Source organism: Zeugodacus cucurbitae, chromosome 4, assembly GCF_028554725.1.
Source record: "Zeugodacus cucurbitae isolate PBARC_wt_2022May chromosome 4, idZeuCucr1.2, whole genome shotgun sequence".
NCBI lineage: Eukaryota > Metazoa > Arthropoda > Insecta > Diptera > Tephritidae > Zeugodacus > Zeugodacus cucurbitae.
Window position 1 is genome coordinate 64453905 of NC_071669.1, and position 20173 is coordinate 64474077.

Here is a 20173-nt window from a genome sequence, read left to right on the forward strand (position 1 = left end):
CACTAATTTTCTGCTCAAAATTGTAGTGTATTAAACAACTTTAATAATTACAATAGAATATATTACATATTGATCTTCATATTCGATATAAGAAGCTAAAGCTATAAGCTATTATACATCAATTTCGAATATTTTTGGAAAATACTTGCCGTATAACTGAGTGCTAAGTTCCTTTCAATATCTTCATTAATAATTTATTTGCCTATGGTAAAATTAAATAGTCTATTGGATTTAATACGGTCTTGTATAAGAAGTAGGCGTGGTTAATACCCGATTTTGTTCATTTTCAAACTGTGTGAAGGCATATAATAAATATTATGGATCAGGCTTGGTCAATTAGCTTATAGAAAAAAGTACAGCTACTATAATTTTAGCAGATTCAAATATAATCTTTATAGAGTACGGTTCGATATAAACCAATTTCAATTATTTTCTCAAAATTTTCACCTCATTAAATTGCAAAATTTCTGCATAATTACTACGTAATAACTGCTTTCTGAATTATTACATTTCACTTCACAATCTCATCTAAACTTACTAATATCTATAATTAAAAATTTGAATTCCTTGCATTTTCCCACAGTGTACTCGTACATATAACTTATGAATAATGCCGCCGACATCACTACAAATCTCCAACGTTTGTAATCAGAAGTTCGGCATTACTGTGTCAGCCACGAAATTCTCATTCTAAACAAAGCAAATGAGTGATAACCACCACTTAAAAGTACAACAACAATAATAGTAATTCAAAAACATAATAATGATAAACAATTGTAGCGGCAGCAACAATCACGGAGACAACAACAACAACAACAACAAGAATAGTAACAACAGTAACAGTAATCACATATGAGCATTTGGAAATTAGATTCGAAAGAAGTAACCATGAGCAAATGCATAAATAAAATATGTAAGGCTTCACAAATATAACAACAAACACATACATACTTATGTCTATATAGTATGTGTACAGGTTTGCATAAAATCAGTGGCAACAGAGTGACTCCGATTACATGCCATCACTTGCCAATGGCTGCTTGCATTCCAAAAGCTACCCAAACTCCCATTTTGCATGCATCGCACGCCACTACAAATACACACAGTCACACGCACGCGGCCTCTATCTAGCGGCGGTGCGCTGGGTGCCCGTCTCCATTGACTCATATTTCGGCGGCCTCCTTTCGCATGCGTCCCCATGCATTCGTTGCTACCATATTGTTGTTGCTCATGTTTACTTGATTGTTACTCTGGTTGTAGTTGGTACTTACTTACATGTCTTGTGAATGGTTGTTATTATTATTATTACTTTGCCTATTGAACGTTGAAATATTCTATAAGCAAGGCAAAGAGACATTTGTATGTATCTACATATGCTTGTGTGTCAGCACCTGTGTCTGTTGTCAATTCCTACTTTAGTGTTAATCTCATCAGACATTTGAGCGCCGTTACCGCCAAAGCAGCGCTCAGCGCCCCCAATTTCACTTACGACGCTTGCAGTTTTACTACTTATTACCCATGTAGTCGCAGCACCTTCCACGCTCTATTCTACACGCTTTACAACTCACGCTATCATCAAATTGAGAGCATACGGGGCGTAGAGGCCTCTAATGTGTAGTGGAAAAAACTTTATTACATACTTATTACTACACCCGCCCAAGTAAGCGAAAGGTGAATGGGTGCACAGTGGGTTAAGTAGAGATTTTGGTAAGAGAAAATATCAGTTTCATGTGGATTTCCATAAGGTTAAGATATGGAAATACATTTTCTTACATCTCAGAGTTGATTGATCTGATTTTGACATCGAACAGGAAGGCTCTTTGTCTATAATTTAGAAGTTTGGAAAGTCTTTTATTATATTCTGCATGTCTTTGCTTTTTCGGTAGGTCACACCTTTATTCCGTAATCTGTTTAAATTAATGCCCAATTAACTTTTGAGGGGTTTAAGTTAAGATCTCTATCTTCAAAATGGCAACCCTATTCCCACAAATATTTATATTTAGGCTCGATTACTTCTCGAGAGCCGAATTAACTGATCAATTAAAATTTTGATTGAGAACTCAGTTTTTGCCTTTCACCCTGCGGCTACTCGTTAGCCGATCAGCTGCTATATATTTTTGTTTTTGCTTGTTCGTTGTGAAAAACATTAGAAATTGATTAAGTGAGGTTAAGTGTAACCCCCGTGAAGGGATTACATATCTGTGAACAATTTATGAAATGAGAGAGATATGAGAGATGTACGAATGAGCTCAAGCGATTTATATGATTTTCGATCGAATTGGTCAAAGGGAACTGAAGTTTACATACATATATGTTTATATATAACGATCGGCTTAATTTATTTTCCAATTGCAGAAATACTATTAAGGTTTATACGAGATTGAATTTCATGGGACATTGATCTCGGCATGAATAATGAGTCTTTTAAGTTGAAGCGACGGCCAGATTGAGGCTCCTTAAATTGCTGCGATTTCTGTTCTCTATTAAGATCAAAACGAAGTAAGTAAGAAAGTAATTTTTCCATTTTGTTTCAATTTTCTTCCAATATTTCCTCTATACAACATTTGTTTCCATTTCGTCCCACTGTCCTTTCGGCACCGTAAAACCATCGTCAAGTTCCATTTCACTTTGTCCGTGTTTCGCGTATTTTGTTGTTGCATGCGCGCACGAACCGAATTATTTACTGTTTATTATTATTATTATCACTGCTACCTATTAGTGTTTCATTTGTTTTTGTTATTGTTGCTTCGAGTGTTCTCCTTTTGCTGCTTATTTATTTATTTTGCATGACAACAAATGCTCTCCAGTGCCTGACAATCACAGCTACACACGCAACAACAAAAAGGTATCATCAGCTAAAACAACAAGACAAATGACAACAACAGCAAGTGATTGCATTAAATCCGCTATCAACTTACTTTTCGTCAGAGTTGACAATCGGCAGGTAAACAAAGCGAGCGCGGGTTGTCGACGCTGGAGGTTTATGGAGAGCGGGGGTGTAGGCGCTCCACAAAAATTTGTGAGAGAGCAAATGCAGTGCTTTTATTGCATTTTCATTTGTGGTGGCTGATTTGTCAAATGCGCCGTCAGTTAGTAAGTGACTTTGTCAGAACGTCAGCGTGTCAGTCGGCGCGTCAGCAAGCGTTTGAACAGCAGCGCGTTTGGCAGTGAGTCGCCCAACAAGACAGGCGAACGGACGCGCAAGAAGTAAGCGAGCCAGCGCGCCAAGTTAGCGCGGCCCAACAGTCGCTCGGTAACTTCAGTCGGTTCAGTTGGACGGCCCAAGCCGCAATCGTAAAACGCAATCGAAGTAATCGAGTTCAGGCGAATCGTATCGAAATTAGTGGCGCTAAGAATTCAGCTAGCAAATAGTCCAGAAGCATATCGGAAGAAAGTGCGAATGTGAAAAGTTCTAAGTGAAAGTGAAGTGCATTGAATTGAAGGGTTCTAAAGTTTAACAACCAAATATTATACAAATTAAGTACAAAAAATTGCTGACAAAATTCATAAGCTCAGCCAGTAAGTGTTCTCCTGTGCATTTCAGTGTTTACCTTCGCGCTCGAAAGCTTCCTGACAGTGTTGTCCCTGTGCGCTTTGTCCTTAATGCTGTTTTGTTTGTGTGTCCGCGCGTTCGTTTCTCATCATCCTTTACGCCGTGTGTCTCTATTTGCATTCACGTCCGCTCGTCCCAGTTTTGCATGTAATGGGACTTTCGTGTCCATTGTGCATTCAATCCATCAACTCTCCCGTCCACCTGTTTGTCGTGTGTGTCTCTTGTGTGCGCCTCAATGTTTACCTGCCGTGAGGTCCGCTCCAAAGGCGGTGTTTTATTTCATCGACTTTTTCTGTTGATTTCAACATTTTGCAGTCAAATCATCATGTCTCTGAAACGTTTGGATTCCTTCAAGCGACTTGTGGATCGCATACGTAATTGGGTAAGTTGAGAATAATTGTGACTGGAAAAACAGGTTAAAGATCTTACTGAATTGAAAAGCAATTGAGTATCAAAACATGATATTTCTACAGTAGTTGCCAAAAATCAAATGCTAAACATATTTTTTTCAAATTTATTGCTACACTGAGAAAAATTATTATACTAAATATCATCGCATACCTTTAACAAAGATATATTTAAATTATTTTATAAGTAACACGTATATTCTGATTGATAAAAAAAGTTCAAACTAAATACGGAATTTCTCAAATACCCACCTGTGATCACTTGACAAGTGTATGTTACTGCAAAACTATAAGCTGCTGTTCGAATATATTTCAAACCTTATTAAGGGACCCCCCCTTATCGATTTCAAATTTTGACGATTTTCAATGGGCTGCTAAATGAACATAAATTAATTTTTAGGGTTGTAACTTTGCATACATTTATTTGAAGACTTAAAAAGAAGAAACAAATTTTACATACTTTTTTTGATGTTGTTGTTGTTTTTTTGTGATCAAACAAAAGCCCTTCATATGGAACCAAAAATTCCAACGGGATTAGAAAGAGTACATGTAATTTCGCCTTTTTTCAGCCACAAATCAAGTTGAAAAGTAAAGAAGGTCTTCACCGATTTGATTTATCCTAGTTCATACCATAGCTATATATGTATAGTATAACGTATTAAAATTTGGAACCGATTGGATTAATAGGTTTTGAGTAACCTCATGTGCCAGTCGTAAAAACAATTTTTCGAGAAAAATGCGTTTAAAGTCTTGAGAAGCTCTCGCCGTCGCCTGACGCTTTCACCACAAATCGGCTATATCTTCAAGAGTTTTTGAAATGTTCACTTGAAATTTTAAAGGAACATTTTTGAATAGTTATAGGTTCGAATAAAATAAAAAAAATCGATTTTCTGAAACCGAGAATGGGGGCTACCCTTAACAGTTACAAACAAAAAACTTTTAATTATATTATATTTTAGAATTTTGGCTACTAAATCTGATGAGCTGTTTCTTTATATGATATTATATTTTTCTTAGATAAAAATGGCTGCAAGGAAAAATGCACAATAATTCTTTCTGCTTTTAACACAACAAATTTTCTTTCGATATTGAAAATGCTTATCAAAAAGTGTTGCCTACATTTAGGCTAAAATTTAAAATGTTTTATATAATTAGCTCTACTGTTGTTAGCTGGAACTGTTTGACGGAGTATATATTTATTATTTTTATGGAATCAATATACATACATATTAATGAAGATGAAAAATAGTAAATGTTTTTGTGTTATGTTTTCATATAAAAAATTAATTGTATACGTGGAAATAAATAGCTAGGTTATTTGAACCTTCTATTAACAAAAATGCGTGATCTGAAAAAATCAGTAGATAATATGAAGCATTATTTGCAGCCCGATTTTCTTTACAAATTTTTATTTGTTTACTAAAGACTTGCTATAGCTTCTATATTTACTAAAAAATGTAATTGTTTATCTGACACATGTCCTACAGCAGTCAGTATTTGTTTTTTTTTGTACTTTTCAATACAACTCTGGCAACCAAGACTACTGTAATTTAAGGATATATATTGGTTTCTTTCTTTGGGTTAAAAATAATAATATTTTAAGATTTATTATTTTTAATATAAAAAGGATTATAAGGGTAAGGAATATTAATGGAATCGGCAGTCCAAATAAGCCTAATTCTACTTGGAAATCAAATTCCTGTCGGACGCCATCGTTTGCTGTAAATTATATTTAATTATATATTCAATTACAACACATAAATCGATAATTTGCGGTTTAACAACAGACACTATAAAATTTATAGGTTATTATGACAGCATTCGATATTTTATTTACTAAAATGAAACCACTTGTTTTTCCATTTCATTTTGTCTTAATTGCCTATCGACATTTTTTTACATATATCTACCAACACCGATATCAAATTTACTGTTGTACCTATATAATGTATATAAGTGAATATAGGTGTACTTTCTTTGTTGTTGTAACGCGGCACCTACAATATAGATGGTGTGATTTTAGTGTTCAGTTTTGCTGTTAAAACTATTCACACAATTTGTTTGTTGTTTTTGTAAATTGGAGCATGTTGGTATGTACACACATACAGTTGGATATATCTATAAGATACTCAAGTATTCACAGCGGATATTGTGTATATTGAAATATAAGTTTATGCGCTTGTTCGATTGAATAATCTGCAAGTAGTTGGAATGGTTAATTAGACGAAAATTGTAGGCCTTCTGAAGTGTGTTAATTTCAAATTCATTGCTTTCAACATATTGCGTGTGCCCTAACTATATCTTTGAATATGTATTTACATGTAAGTATGTACGTATGTATATAAAGAGCTTTCGCATTGCAGACGATTTTTCTCTTCAAAGTTTCTCATTACTGATTTCGAATTAAATTAAAAAACTTTTCCATGTCAGTGGCTCTTTCTTTAGTTATCCTTTGTACAATACCCTTCCATATACTATATACATTTTAGATTTTATATACGAATGTGTACACCGTACATATAAATATGTGTATTTTCAGTCATTTTGCAAAAGTTTACAACAAAGAGTCCTTGGCAACCAACATGAAAAATTAACATTCAACAATTAACTAAATTGATTTTCTAGCTGCGTATATAAAAATAGCATAGCCGAACACCTTTTAAAATATACACAAACACACTCTTTGCCAAAGCTCTTCGCGAAGTGTTCAAAAATTTACAATTCAAAGGGGTTATATTTAAAATGCAACTTTGGTGGTGACCTTTTTTCAGTAGATGAATATAGAGTAGACTACAACTGGTCTCTTTTGAATAAAAATAATATCAGTGAAATTACCACTTCCAAATTATATAATATATGGAACTTTTATGGTTTCGTATTAGATAAAAATACGAAAATCGAAATGACTGTATTACTGTTTACAACTCAACTGTACTTCAGTTGAAATTTTACAACTCAATTATACTTCAGTTGAAATTTTACAACTTGCTATTTTCGATTTTTGATTTCGTATTAGTTAAAAATATGAAAATCGAAATGACTGTATTACTGTTTACAACTCAAATACATTTCTGTTGAAATTTTACAATTCAATTATACTTCAGTTGAAATTTTACAACTTGCTATTTTCGATTTTTGATTTCGTATTAGTTAAAAATGTGAAAATCGAAATGACTGTATTACTGTTTACAACTCAACTGTACTTCAGTTGAAATTTTACAACTCGACTGTACTTCAGTTGAAATTTTACAACCTGGCATTATCGATAACTACTCAGCTTATCCAAAAAAATTTTTTGCCGATATTGAGGTTTACAACTCAACTGTACTTCAGTTGAAATTTTACAACTTGCTATTTGTGATACAACTCAACCTACCCAAATTTTTTGCTTGATTTGTAATAGTCATACAATTTTCTTGTAGTATTGATGTTTAGCTTGTTTCCAGCATAGAATTCTCATAGAATTTAATTTTTTTGAATTTAAAATCCAAATAAGGCCAAACTTATGTCATATATTTTTCTAGAACTTCAAATCTTTAAAAATTGTCAGTGCTCATTTACCCCCGAATTCAGACCTACCTTACATTTTAACATTTCATTAAATTATATTTTTAAGGAAATTGTTTATTTTTTGTAATTAAAATTGTATAAGAAACTAGTACACAACTACCCAAAAACAAACTAGTCGGTTTCATCGAAAACTCCAACTTTGCCTGCTGGGCTATTATCTATTCCGGTGTATATCTCATTTCATATGTATTAGCGTGACTGAAAGCAATTCTGTTTTGGATACAATGCACTCCGCATTCTTTACCTCATACATAACGGGCTATGCTGGCCAGGAACTTTGACTTTTGTTATGCTTCCGACGCTTTATCTACCATATACATAGGTATATAATGTAGAAAAATATACAAGGCAGACATTAAAACCTGTGTCTATGCGAGCAGACAGCCGACCATTTATGCCCTAACAGCCTTGTATGTCACGGAAGGTGTGGCAGACAGGTCCTGTGAGTGGCAGTTACTCCTGGGGGAGTCTTCACTCCAGAAAATGTCTAAAAATAGGGTTAGTTTCATGTGAATTTTCTATGAATTAATGTAATGGCAGTTAAAGTTTGACAAATTGCGCGCACATTTTAAGCATTTAACGCTACATTAAGCCTACGGAGGTACCGTTATTGCGCAGACATGAAGATTTGGCGCTTCTTTGAGAATATCAAAGTTGAGTTAGTGAAATTTTTCGACAAAATCGACATTTTTTCCATTATAATTAACTGTTTCACATTCATTTTGCATATTTATTGTGATATTTCAATTGTTGTTGCCATTTGTTGTTGTTATTGTACTCGCTTGGTATGCCAATTGGTGTTAATTCACGGCGCCGCTGACCGATGTGCAACCGTTGCGAATTCCTGCCAATTTGATGTGCCACAAAAGACAAAAATGCGCAAAAGTGAAATAAATGAAAACAAAAGCAACAACAACAACTACAACAACTACAATGTTGGCTTGTGAGTGAAAATAATGTGGGTGCCGCCGTCGCCGGCCATCGCTTCGGTTGCACGTTTAATGCATGCAAATTTTTGAATTTTTAAAATGCCGTTAATAATGCCTAGACACACACAGTCACATACTCGTACAAACACATGCATGTCTGTTGCCGTGTGCCGCGTGCCTCCATAGCATTTATGCATAAAAATTCAATTGGCCATAAGATTGGCTTTGATTTAATGGCCTGGGTGTTTTTGCCTGGCATTCGACGAAATCAATAGCCATAATTGAAAGTTAAAAAGAATGCCAGACTGACTAACCGTTTTGGCATAGTAAATAGGCAATATAAATGTGGGAGCGTGTAATTAGTTTTGTACGCCATAGAGACAGTCAGACATACATATTTACAACAACAGTTATTGCATGTGAGAGTGATTAGTACTTTCTTCTTCGATTATGAAGAATGTAAGAAAGTGGTTTTTCGGTTTCTTCATACGAAAGTGTCCTTCATAGCTAAACTACAATGTTTTTGAAAAATTTATTGAGTTTTATCTACTATTTAAATCAATTCTGAATTATAACTAAAACAGTACATTTACCTTTTAGGTAAATATTTTCCATCTATAATTTCAGAGAATGTTGATAAAATCTATATCGATGATGATACCTTTGTAAGAATTTTTCAAGCAAATATTTTTCTACAATCTAAATGGTTTGTACTACGTGATTTTTATCGATAAGGACTTCGAAACTCCTCTACTCTGGAAGTCAATCACGTCCGATTAATAATTTAAATTCGATAATGTTATCGATAACATGTTATCGGTGGTTTATCGTTATTTGAATTATAATTCTACTTTTTTACGAGGATTTCTTCGCATTTTCTTTAATATTTAAAAAAATTAATCGATAATTTTTCAGTATTTTTGTCAAAATTTATCGATATTTGAAGAATGTTGTACATTTTTACTGTTACTATATTTACATTTTGCAAAGTTTCTTCGATGCTTTTCTTCCTTTATTAACTGTATACCGTTTTTTTTAATAATTTATCGATACCTTAATTTTTAAAATAATTTATCGATATTGAATACTTAATAAAATCCGATTTTATGGATGTTTTAAAAATATATTGCTATTATCCATAGTTTTTTTTGTAGATTTGTTTACTTTCTTAAAAGCTTACAAAGTTGTTTATATATAATAGGTATAGAAAAATTTATCGATAATTTTAAGCGTTATATATTGTATCTAAGTTTATCGTTGTTTAAGGAATACTTGAAAGTCCCAGTCTCTTCTTGAATATGTAGCTGACTTTTTGTTATAACATCACTATTGACCTCTGTTTCGTCTTAATAGTTTCTAGTCTAATTAAATCAATCTAACTAAACTTAGTATCACTGTAATGGTATAAACATTTTAGGAAGCGTAGAGTCCAAAATTAAATAAAATTTGTTAAAATATATTCTCCCTATAATCCCATTATTTCCAAAAACGCATGCCCATTATGCATTCCCTCTGCATAATATATTTATCTCGCATGTCACCAACGCAATCGATTCATCCATCAGTTGAGTTGTGAGCACCGCAACTGTTGAAAAACGAAATTCACACAAATGTCAAAAGGTGGCAATAACACGAATAAAGATAAGGCGAGTTAACGACTTCTATTCTATTTTTTGTGCTATAACAAAAGTCAATTTACTCAACCCCCCGCGGGGTGGGTGAGTGCCAAAACCACTGTTATGCTCATAAAAACGTTCTTTCAAAACATGAAATTAGTATTAAAGAAATTAAAAGAGGGTGCCATGGCGAGCGCTAAGGCGAAGAAGAAGAGTTACTAAAAACATTTACAAGCAATTTACTAAAAGCTTAAAATAGGGCTGGCACTAAAAATATAAATAAATGCCACCGCACACCCCCGCAAGTGCGATTATGCGATAGTGCCGATGGGTGTGTGCCACCTTTGAGTGACAATCTACCGATAAGGCATACGAACTTCCGCTGACACAAGCAAGTATACAAATTTATTTGAGTTTGAGGTGTGCTCGTTGACTCTTTCATTGAGGAGTGAGGTGCCTTGCGCTCAGAACTTGTCAAATCCGTTTTTATAGACCTGCTTATGCATTTTGATGGACATTGCAAATGCAAATGAGTTTTTAGGTAGCAATATATGCATTCTTATGAAAATACAAGTGGCCAGTAGAAAAAATTTTAGAGCGCACAGTCTACCTTTTCCTACCGGGTTTGTATGGGTGATCGCTTTAATCGATATATCGAGCTCGATCAGTAAGTTATCGAATTTTATAAGATACGAATTTTTAAAGGTCATGTATGATTCTCCAATATTAGACACCTAGAAACAAAAAGCTTAAAAGCTCATAAAAGCACAAAACTTTCGAAAACACTAAGTTTTCGATATTCTTTTTAAGTCGACTGGATCATTTTTGATTTTTTGTTAAACGTAAGCTCTCGAAAATTTTCAAATCACATGTAGTCTACTGTCAGTTATTCCGGTTAATTCCCACATATTCTGCAATAATACTTCCCACGATTACCGCAAATATTCTGATTCAATGTCGTCCTTCGGCAGGGAGTCGAGTCTGAACAAATCTTATTAGCAAATCCATAGAGGAGTAGAAGATAAAGGCTACCGGCTTTCTTTAAGGGTAGTTAGCGGCCATACTAAAATTAATGGAATCCACCACTTTCTTACCAATTGAGGTGTGTTATATTACTTTATAGTAAGTTTACTCCGTTTAAATGTTGTTGGTTTTGTTGTTAACTAAATTTACTAACTAAATTTAGTGCAATGCAGTGCAGTGTTTTGAACAACAACAACAAACGTGGAAGCAACAACAGCGGCAACGCCTTTTTCAACAATTCATTAAACTTTTGGCTCACACGATTGTTTAGCGTGGTGTTGTTGTTGTTTTTGGTAACATTGTTGTATTTTGCATGTGCTTCAATGCATTTTTTATGTGCGTATGCCTGTGTGTGTGTGTGTGTTATAACCAATTTTGGCGGTTTGTGTGCTTTTCGACTCATTCTCGCCTGCTCGCTAAGGCTTTTCCTTGCGTCTTCTTGCTGCCTGCCTGTCTGTCTGTTTACCTCCGTTTGCCGCTGTTTGCACTAACTATGTATATTTACTATTTATTCATTCATTGAGGCATAGAGAAAAAACACCTCTTACGCTTTTATAGAGAGTTTTACTCATGCGCCAAATTCATTCATGCATTCATAGATATTCGTGTGGCACATTGTTGCGCTGTAATCATATACATATTTTATGCCTTAGGGTGGTGCGAAAATTTATTATAACTATTTTTTATAAGTTTTTCAAAAAAATGTTTGTGAATCTGTTTGATAACAATATTTGAGCCATTTATTTTCATAAAATTTTGCTTATAAGTGGTAACTCTTCTTGACTACAATTTTTCTCATATTATTTTAGCTAGAAAACCATAATAATTATTAATTAATTTCTTGTATTTTAATTTTTTTTAATAATATAAAAGGGTGGCAACTCTTCTAAAAAAGTCTTCTTCAGTTTGTTATCCGTATTGTGGAATTTTCTTATTTTAAAACTTTTTGTCAAATATTTTCAAATAAGTGGCAACTCTTGTGGTGTTTTACAGCGAAAACTTCGAGACAAATTTGTATAGTATCAACCTTGAAAAGGTGGTAAGCCTTCTAAAAACATATTCTAATGAAAATCTTTAGTATTCATTCGTTATCGTTATATCTATTTTAAATAACTTTCTTACTAAAATTTGTAAATAGTGGTTGCCACCTATTACAAAAAAATTTAATTGTAAAATAAGAGCTGAGACATCTGTTTATTATCCTTATAGTGATTATTTTGCTATTTTTTTCAAAATATTTTCAAATAAGTGGCAACCCTTTAGGTGGTTTACAGCGAAATATCAAAAAAACAAATAATAATCAGTGCACAAATATTCTAATATCAAAATTCGTCTATAAAGCTTTTCTACTATTATTTGATTAAATTTTTATAAATATGTGGCAACACTCAGCTTAAAATATTCGCGACTATTGGGCATCTGAAACTTTTTCTAAATGGTAAAAAATATCGGTTGGTTAAATTTTTATAAGATTTTTTTTTAATTTTTAAACATGTGGCAACATCTATTAGAACATAATTTTTTGAATCAAACCCTACTTAGTTATGTATTATAGGTTTAAGTGAGACAGTAAACATAAAAAGCGTTAAAATGCCAAAAGTCATTCTTAAAAGTGTTTAAGGACCACCCTAATATAAAAACCCCGTCGATATTTACATGTCTCTCACATGGCAGCTGGTCGTTAGCTTGCCGCACTCGCCCACCAACCACCTGCCACCAATTTGCCGCCGCTTACCGGCTCTGCATACAGACATATCTATTTTTCTTCGCCGCCGCGGCCTGCCCCCAACCCCCTTCCATTGAAATGCATTTCATTAGTTTCTTTTGCTTCTCCCCGCCTTGCTTTCGTATTTGTATTTCCTTTGTGTTTCAGCAACTATTTTTATTAGACGCTCGTAACTATCCGCTCAGCGTCGCGCTGCGGTGCATTGAGCTTAACGAAAAGCCACAATTTGTATTTACTACGTTTTTATTCAGTTGCTGGAAAACTCGCGGAACACTCAGTCTAGTCTAGTGTCTAGCCTGAGCAGTGCACATACAAAGCTTATAGGATCATGCGAGTAAATACAAATCTAAAATAACGGACAGACGAACGGACGGCAAGCCTCAACGGTCAGTCGGTGCGGGCGTTTAAATAACAATAATCATATGTTGCCGCATGGCGTGGACGATCGTGGACAGTGCCACATGCCACAAAGCGTTGCATGGTGAGCTTGCAACACGTACTTGTGGCATGAAAAAAATTTAAAAATATATATTTTTTTTAATAAAATAAAATAAAATATTACAAGCGCTCATTCCAAGGCTACAAAGCAACAACAAAATTTCCAGCAAAATAAATTCAATTTTAATTCACCTACAAATGGATTTGAGTTCATAAAAAAATATGATTTTTTATTAAAAAAGTGCGTTGAAAAGCGCTTGAGCGCAAGTGAGTGCATAAATGCTGAGTGAAATGTAAGGCCGGTGTACTATGTGAGCTCGGAGCCCGTGGATCCGCCAAGGGGACGCGTTGTGCAAAAATACAAATTCATAAGTGAACGCGCCGTCGCTTGGGCTGTGATCGCCTGCGGCAACCGGCGCCGTGTCCGCCGTGGAAACGTTGTGGGCCAACGAGGCCGACTGTGCGAAGAATGCGAGGTTGCATTGCGGCCCGACCGCGGATTGACCGGGCGGCAGGCTCCGACCATACGGAATACACACATGTAGTGTGCCGCTTGGCCGCCTGGCCGCCTTGGCGGAGTTTTATTTATTTTGATAATTCTTTATTTTTTCTCTATATAAAGTTTTGTGATTTTTGTATTGTTGTTGCTATTGATAGATGGCATATTGGTGATTTCCGACGTGACCTGCGTTATGCAAAGTGCTCGACGCAAGGCAAACAGAAATGTTATGAAAATTATAGGAAAATAAAAATATGGATAACAAAAACATAATGTGAAAATAGAAATTAAAAGAAATATGGAAATATGGGAGTAAAGCGCGCAGAAAATTAGCAAAAAATTATATAAAAATAAAACACACATTTTTTGTAATGAAAAAAAATTTAAAATTTCGTAATCTGTGTAGCAATGAAAGTGCCCAGTTAAATACCTAGTAAAAACAAAGCAAATGGATTATTGTGGCTTAAAAAGGAAATGTGTAATTTAGAGTGCAAATGAAATTTATGTAACGCTATATGAATGTTTGTTTGTGATTTGGATGCTGAGAGATAATTACTTACTTAATTGTTTGTTTGCATATATTACTTACTAATTACATGCATTGAATTATGACATTGAAAAAATAAATGTAAATTAGTTTACGAAATTGAGCAACTAAATTAGCAAATGATTAAATTAATAATTAACATAATTAATTAGAAACTTCATTTAGTTGATGAGCTTATGTTCTTAAGCATTCCGATTTCAACGAATTACTGAAACAATGTACAATTACTGAAACAATGTACGATTGTTTCAGTAATATTTTAATCCTTTTTCTCAATAGGCAGGAATAGTTTTAAAGTATTATTCATCGTAAGAAACATTAAGTTCCTCAAAAAGGTGTGTTAACTCAATATGCATATGGTCCAACTCACTACACGCAGTCTGACAGTATTAAATAAAGCTCTGACAATTTGAAAAAACATGTGACTTTCTGAAAAACTGGTTTTTAACGGATACTTGTAAATATGTAATTATTTTGATGGCAATGCATCCCCAATTACATTCCCAATTACATCCCCAATACGTTTCGTTGAGAAACATTTTAATGAGTTCAATTTTAGACAAAGACATAACCTCGAAATGTTACCTATAAGACTCATTTAGCTTTCTCTTCAAAGTTTGTGCCACTCGGCTACAGCAAAAATACTTTTAATTTTAGTATTTAAGTCTCATGTTGTTGCAGACCAAGAAAGTTAAAAAAAAAATCGTATTTATGAGAAAAAATCCATTTTTAAATAAACCTTCCCTGTGTTTAAATTTGAGTTTAACATCTCGATATCTTAGTGCGATATTTGTTATAAAATCATTTTGTCATTGTTGAAGCATTTCATTTAATCGAATATATATAGGTTGGCAAATATCTCCCTTCCGCTTTTTGGTTTTTATTCAATGCCGTGATCGGATTTAATTCAAATATGCGCCGTTTCATTCGATTATCTACATCCATCTAGAACGCAACTTCACAATACCCGTCCGCTAAAAAAATGTGTCGAGTCCGTTCGGTTTCAGCAGCATATCGTGGGCGTTGATTCGGTCCAGATGGTTTTTGCGTCAAATCATGCGGCACCCAAACATCAAGCTTTTTTGTGTATCCAGCCTTCTGCAGTTGGTTTAACATGGTTTGGGAACTAACTCACATCTCCTGAGCGAAGTCATGAGATGCTACTAATTCTAAACTAATTCGATGTTTTCCATAATTTAGTCAGTACTCGTCGTCAAGGTCTTCCGCCGGCTGGTTTATCCATGGTGCCGTTTTCACACGCTCTGAATCGTCGAAACCATTCCTCCGCAGTTCGAAGTGGTAGGGTACCATCCCCCAAAACACCATTAATCTCATGAAACGTTTCTCTACCGGATTTGCCTTTGACGAAGTGAAACTTTAAAATAGCGGGAATTTCGGCGTTAGTGAACACGTCTATAACTGTTGAACGCAATATCCAAACCTCGTTTTGTAGGTTATGCCAAGACCTTGCAAATTTGTATAGTATTGATACGAGCTCTATAGCGCTTTATACATAGCCACTAAATTCAAAAGACAAAAAGGCGGAAGGGGGATATTTGACAACCGAATATATAGTGACGAAACATTTTCCAAACAGTTATAGAGTTCAGTACCGAATTTTTGTAATATAAAACTGTTTTCAAAATTTTTGTTAAAAAAAAAAATCTTTATGTCTTGTAGAATTTCGGTTAATATAGTGTATTTTTTCTTGGCTGATGAGTTGATATTTCGAAAATCCCTTTAATTTTTTTAATTTTGTGCGTATTTGCTTTTAAGCATACAGCTCCAAATAATTTTGTATATTCAATATTGAAAAGTAAAAACATTTTTGATATTACCTAAAAAGTGTATTCAAAAACAACCATCAATAACCATTGTATGCTTCAATATTTCAATTAACAAGTGTGGCAACCATTATTATTTGATCGCCGATTAGCTTAAATTACATAACCCAAATGAAATGCAAGCAAAAAGTGAACGAAAAACTTCAAATTGAAAATTAATTGGAAAACGCGCGCACAATGCAAATTGTTAGACATCAGCTAAGCCGAAAATCATCGCCAATCAAGTATCTGGCAGACGCCACTTAACGCGGAAAACTCAAACGCACTCAGAAACAAACATACAAGCATACTTACATATAACGATTCAAGTGTCCAACTGTTGCACGCTTTATAAATCCTCCTTTGCATAGCAGTTAGTGCGAATGTAGATTTCTGTGCGAGTGTGCGTGCTGCTCATTCGGCGATTATGCGATTTGAATCAATTTCTCAAATCGCTCTCTGCCAACAATCAAACAGCGATTGCTACGCATTTCTTAGCACAAACGCGCGGCTCGCGCACACGTCATTTGCATCTACAACTACCACAGCAACAACAACAACAAACCCCAGAGACGCTTAGATAAACCGCTCGTTGAACGGCATTTGAACGGTGAATTGCATCTGCGCAACTTTTTCACCATCGCAAACGCAGCAATCACCTGCGCCTGCGCAACTGCGTCCTCCCCCAATTCATACAAACTCACATACACAGACTCGAGCACTCACACGAGGATGGCTTATGTAATGTGGAAAATATTTATGAAGCAATATTCGCGTTTTCGTTTCGATTTGGCCAATGCAACGGCGCCCAGCTCCGCCGCTTTGCTCATGAGTCGCCCGCTCGCCGTCGTCGCCTACAATCAGCCGGCCATATTGGTGAGTACATAGAGCGTACAGTTAGATTATAACTGCATATGAACTATTGTGATTTTTGCACAACGGCACTTTTGTTGTTGGTTACACAACAATTTTGTTGGTTGAATTTTATGCGAAATTAATGAAATCAATCGCTTGTCTACTTGCATTACAACGGCAAACAATTTCATAGTGATCCCTCTGACTCGTGTGTTACGCACCCGCTTGTTTGGAGGAGTTACATAAATACAGGGTGTTTGTGTAGAATTATTAAGCAAATATAGAGATGTTTACTGGTCCATTTATGAAATAGAATTGCCACATATCACAGAGCGTTACCATACAAAGTTATCGAATCGAATATATCGAACCTTTATCGGTGTCAAAATTATCGATTATGCTTTCAAATATATCGGTCGGGTTGTAAAAGGTGTTATATCAGAAGGTGGTGGGGTAAGCGTACAACTTGACCCCATTTAAAAGACCGCGACATTAAAATCTAGAGATGTTATGTTACAGACAGAGTTAAAATGAATAAAATAGTTTTTGAGTTGTGAAATTTCGACAAAATGAAGGCCGTTCCACTCCCATAATTCAGATCATGGACGGATCCACATGTATGTATGACCACATGTCATCGACATCATTGACCTTAACGGCCACGATATTAGTTCTGCCTTTTTCAGACTGGATAAGGAAGCGAAGTGAATGGGTCTGGTAGTGAACTAGAATAAGACGACAAGACTGTCATCAAACAAAAAGTCAGCGCATCCGCGTCTTGGCTCTCACGTTACTGTTCACAGTCATTACTTTGAAGTTGTAGATAATTTTGTTTAGCTTGGAACCAGCATCAACAACACCAAGAATGTCAGCCTCGAAATCACTTTGAACTGTTGGACTAAGTAGGCAATTAAAAAGTAAAGTCCTCTCTCGACGAACTAAAACCAAACTCTACAAGTCCCTCATCATTCCCGTCCTACTTTATGCCGCAAAATCGTGGACGAAGTCAACTTCCGATGAGACGGTACTGGAAGTTTTCGAAAGAAAATAGGAGTTTTCGAATTCTTGAATTGGGAATAGTAGTCAAATTTTATACAAATTACCTTCGGTAACTCGGAAATCTCTCTTACTTGAAGTTTTTTGTGGATTATATGGATTCGACTGTAGTTCCAGCTGAAGCGCTCCAGCTTTGAAAATGTTGAATGCAGTACTCGCTGCTGGAAGCCAAGGAAGAGGAAGATCTCCACTCTGTTGGTAGAAAGCGATCTGGTTTCTCTTGTTATTGCAAAAAATCAATAATTATTGAGAGACCCTGTATTACAAATTCACACTTGAATGTATACTTTAGTACACCACGCTAAACAAACACTTCTTATGCAAAAATGTACGAATTTATTGCATTTTGATGTTCAGTCGTTTTGTGTTTTTGTAATGGTTTTATGGTTGTTGTTAACTCTGATTTGCCACTATTAATAAACACCAATACTAATACATACCTAAGTGTGTCTATATGTGAACTGTATTTTTACTTACATAAATCGTGTAATTTGGTTATTTCGCTTATTTCATCGTCAGTCGAGTGAATGTTTACTTTGCCACTCATTCTGTTATTGATTATTGAACGCTGAAATACAGTGACTGGTAAAAACTATCATGTAATAAAATGTTTTATTTCGCATTAAAGTTTTTCTTCATTAAACAATGTTTGAGCATTCATAAGAGCACAGCTTAGCGCAGGGTTGCATCACAAGTTCTGCCCATATGCTTAAACATCTGTAAAATTTGTTCGATTGGATACTCTCCAGTTGAAATAACACTTAAAATTTTCGCCAGAATCAGTTTTTGTTAGTCGCTCAAGGGATAAAAAGTACGTGCTAAACACATGACTTCCATTGAAATATAATCACATGTACACACATCGTTCACTCGTTCGGAAGAGCACGTATTCGTAACTAATTAAGTGACCGAGTGCAAGTGCAATTACATCCCAGCTAATTGGTGTGTATATTTACACTTGCTAGTTAATTAGCATTGCTTATGTAAACTGTAAAGTGAACGGTTTTCGAGAGATATGATTCATTAGAGAGAATTTACTTTTTGTATTTCAATTGAAGTGCAGTGAGAGGAAATCTATTAAGCTGCTAAAATAAAGATTTAAAAAATAGTGCGCTTGATTCTAGTGTACATGATGTCGTGATTGTGATGATCGTACACTCATCTGAATCGTCTGACTCATTTAACATACATATATACTGGCATACTGAATAATTACTGATATTCTGTAGAATAGCATTTCAAAGTTTAAGATTAACCACTAGCATTAGACTATTAAGGATTGCCTAGATATATTGAGCTCTTGAAATATGAGCAAGATCTCTTAAAATCATCACACTTCCAGATTGAATATAATTAATTACTAAAAAACAATATATTTTTTTTTTGTATAGTGAAACTAACGAAAAAACTCTTTCCCATCCCCACTGAACTGATCCATATCTCTCTAATATTTTTACCAGCTTGGACAATCACGAATACCTGGTATGTGAAGACCTATCAGGTCCAAAGCCACGGTCACTAATAAAGCGTAATTAGCTCGTTGATAGTGGTCTTAATTCGTAGACAAAATCGAGAGATCATAGCTATATACTATTGATTAAGTTGGTGGGATACGCTTACCTACTTCTATCTTTCCTTTGAACTTAATTTGGCTCGAGAATCTGAGAAACCACAGTAGGTTATTGCTGATATCTTTATAAACGACTTACGGGGCTTAATGACGTCTCCGTTCAGTTTGAATTATTTTCTCCAGAATTGAAATGTTTTCTCCAGGATAGAGGCCTGATTTAGTGGTATGCTACTTCGCTTCGAGGAGAAACGCTACTGACTTCAATTGCCAAATAACCTTAAAGGGATATACCAGTGTAACCCATGAAAGATTAGTAGTTTTTCGTGATTTTTTTTTTAAAGAAAGTACTCGATCGAATGTTTCAAAGTTTTTTGGACATAATAAGGTACATTTTCAGCCATATTTTAAGATTTTATTTTTACAAAAATATTGTAAAATAACGGAGTTATGGGCTGTCTTGGGAGATACAAAAAACAAAAAGTTCCTCAACTTCTGACATGATTCCGGCCGAATGAGTAGCTGAAACAACAGCAATATAAAAGGGTATTAAAGTTGAAGATA

General features: G+C 34.8%; 1 protein-coding gene across 3 annotated transcripts in view; it reads left to right on the top strand.

The window, feature by feature from the left end:
- The first annotated feature begins 3053 nt into the window (after positions 1 to 3053).
- Positions 3054 to 20173, top strand: part of LOC105211141 (uncharacterized) — a 188038-nt gene continuing 170918 nt past the window's right edge. Inside the window, exons 1-2 of one of the 3 annotated variants that reach the window (XM_029039524.2) lie at positions 3054 to 3519; positions 3869 to 3935. In XM_029039524.2, coding sequence (XP_028895357.2) covers positions 3879 to 3935 — 57 coding nt within the window. In that variant the 5' untranslated portion in view covers positions 3054 to 3519; positions 3869 to 3878. Of the gene's footprint in view, positions 3520 to 3547; positions 3936 to 16098; positions 17008 to 20173 lie in introns of those variants that run through there. The other 2 variants (XM_011182464.3, XM_029039522.2) reach the window with 2 other exon arrangements.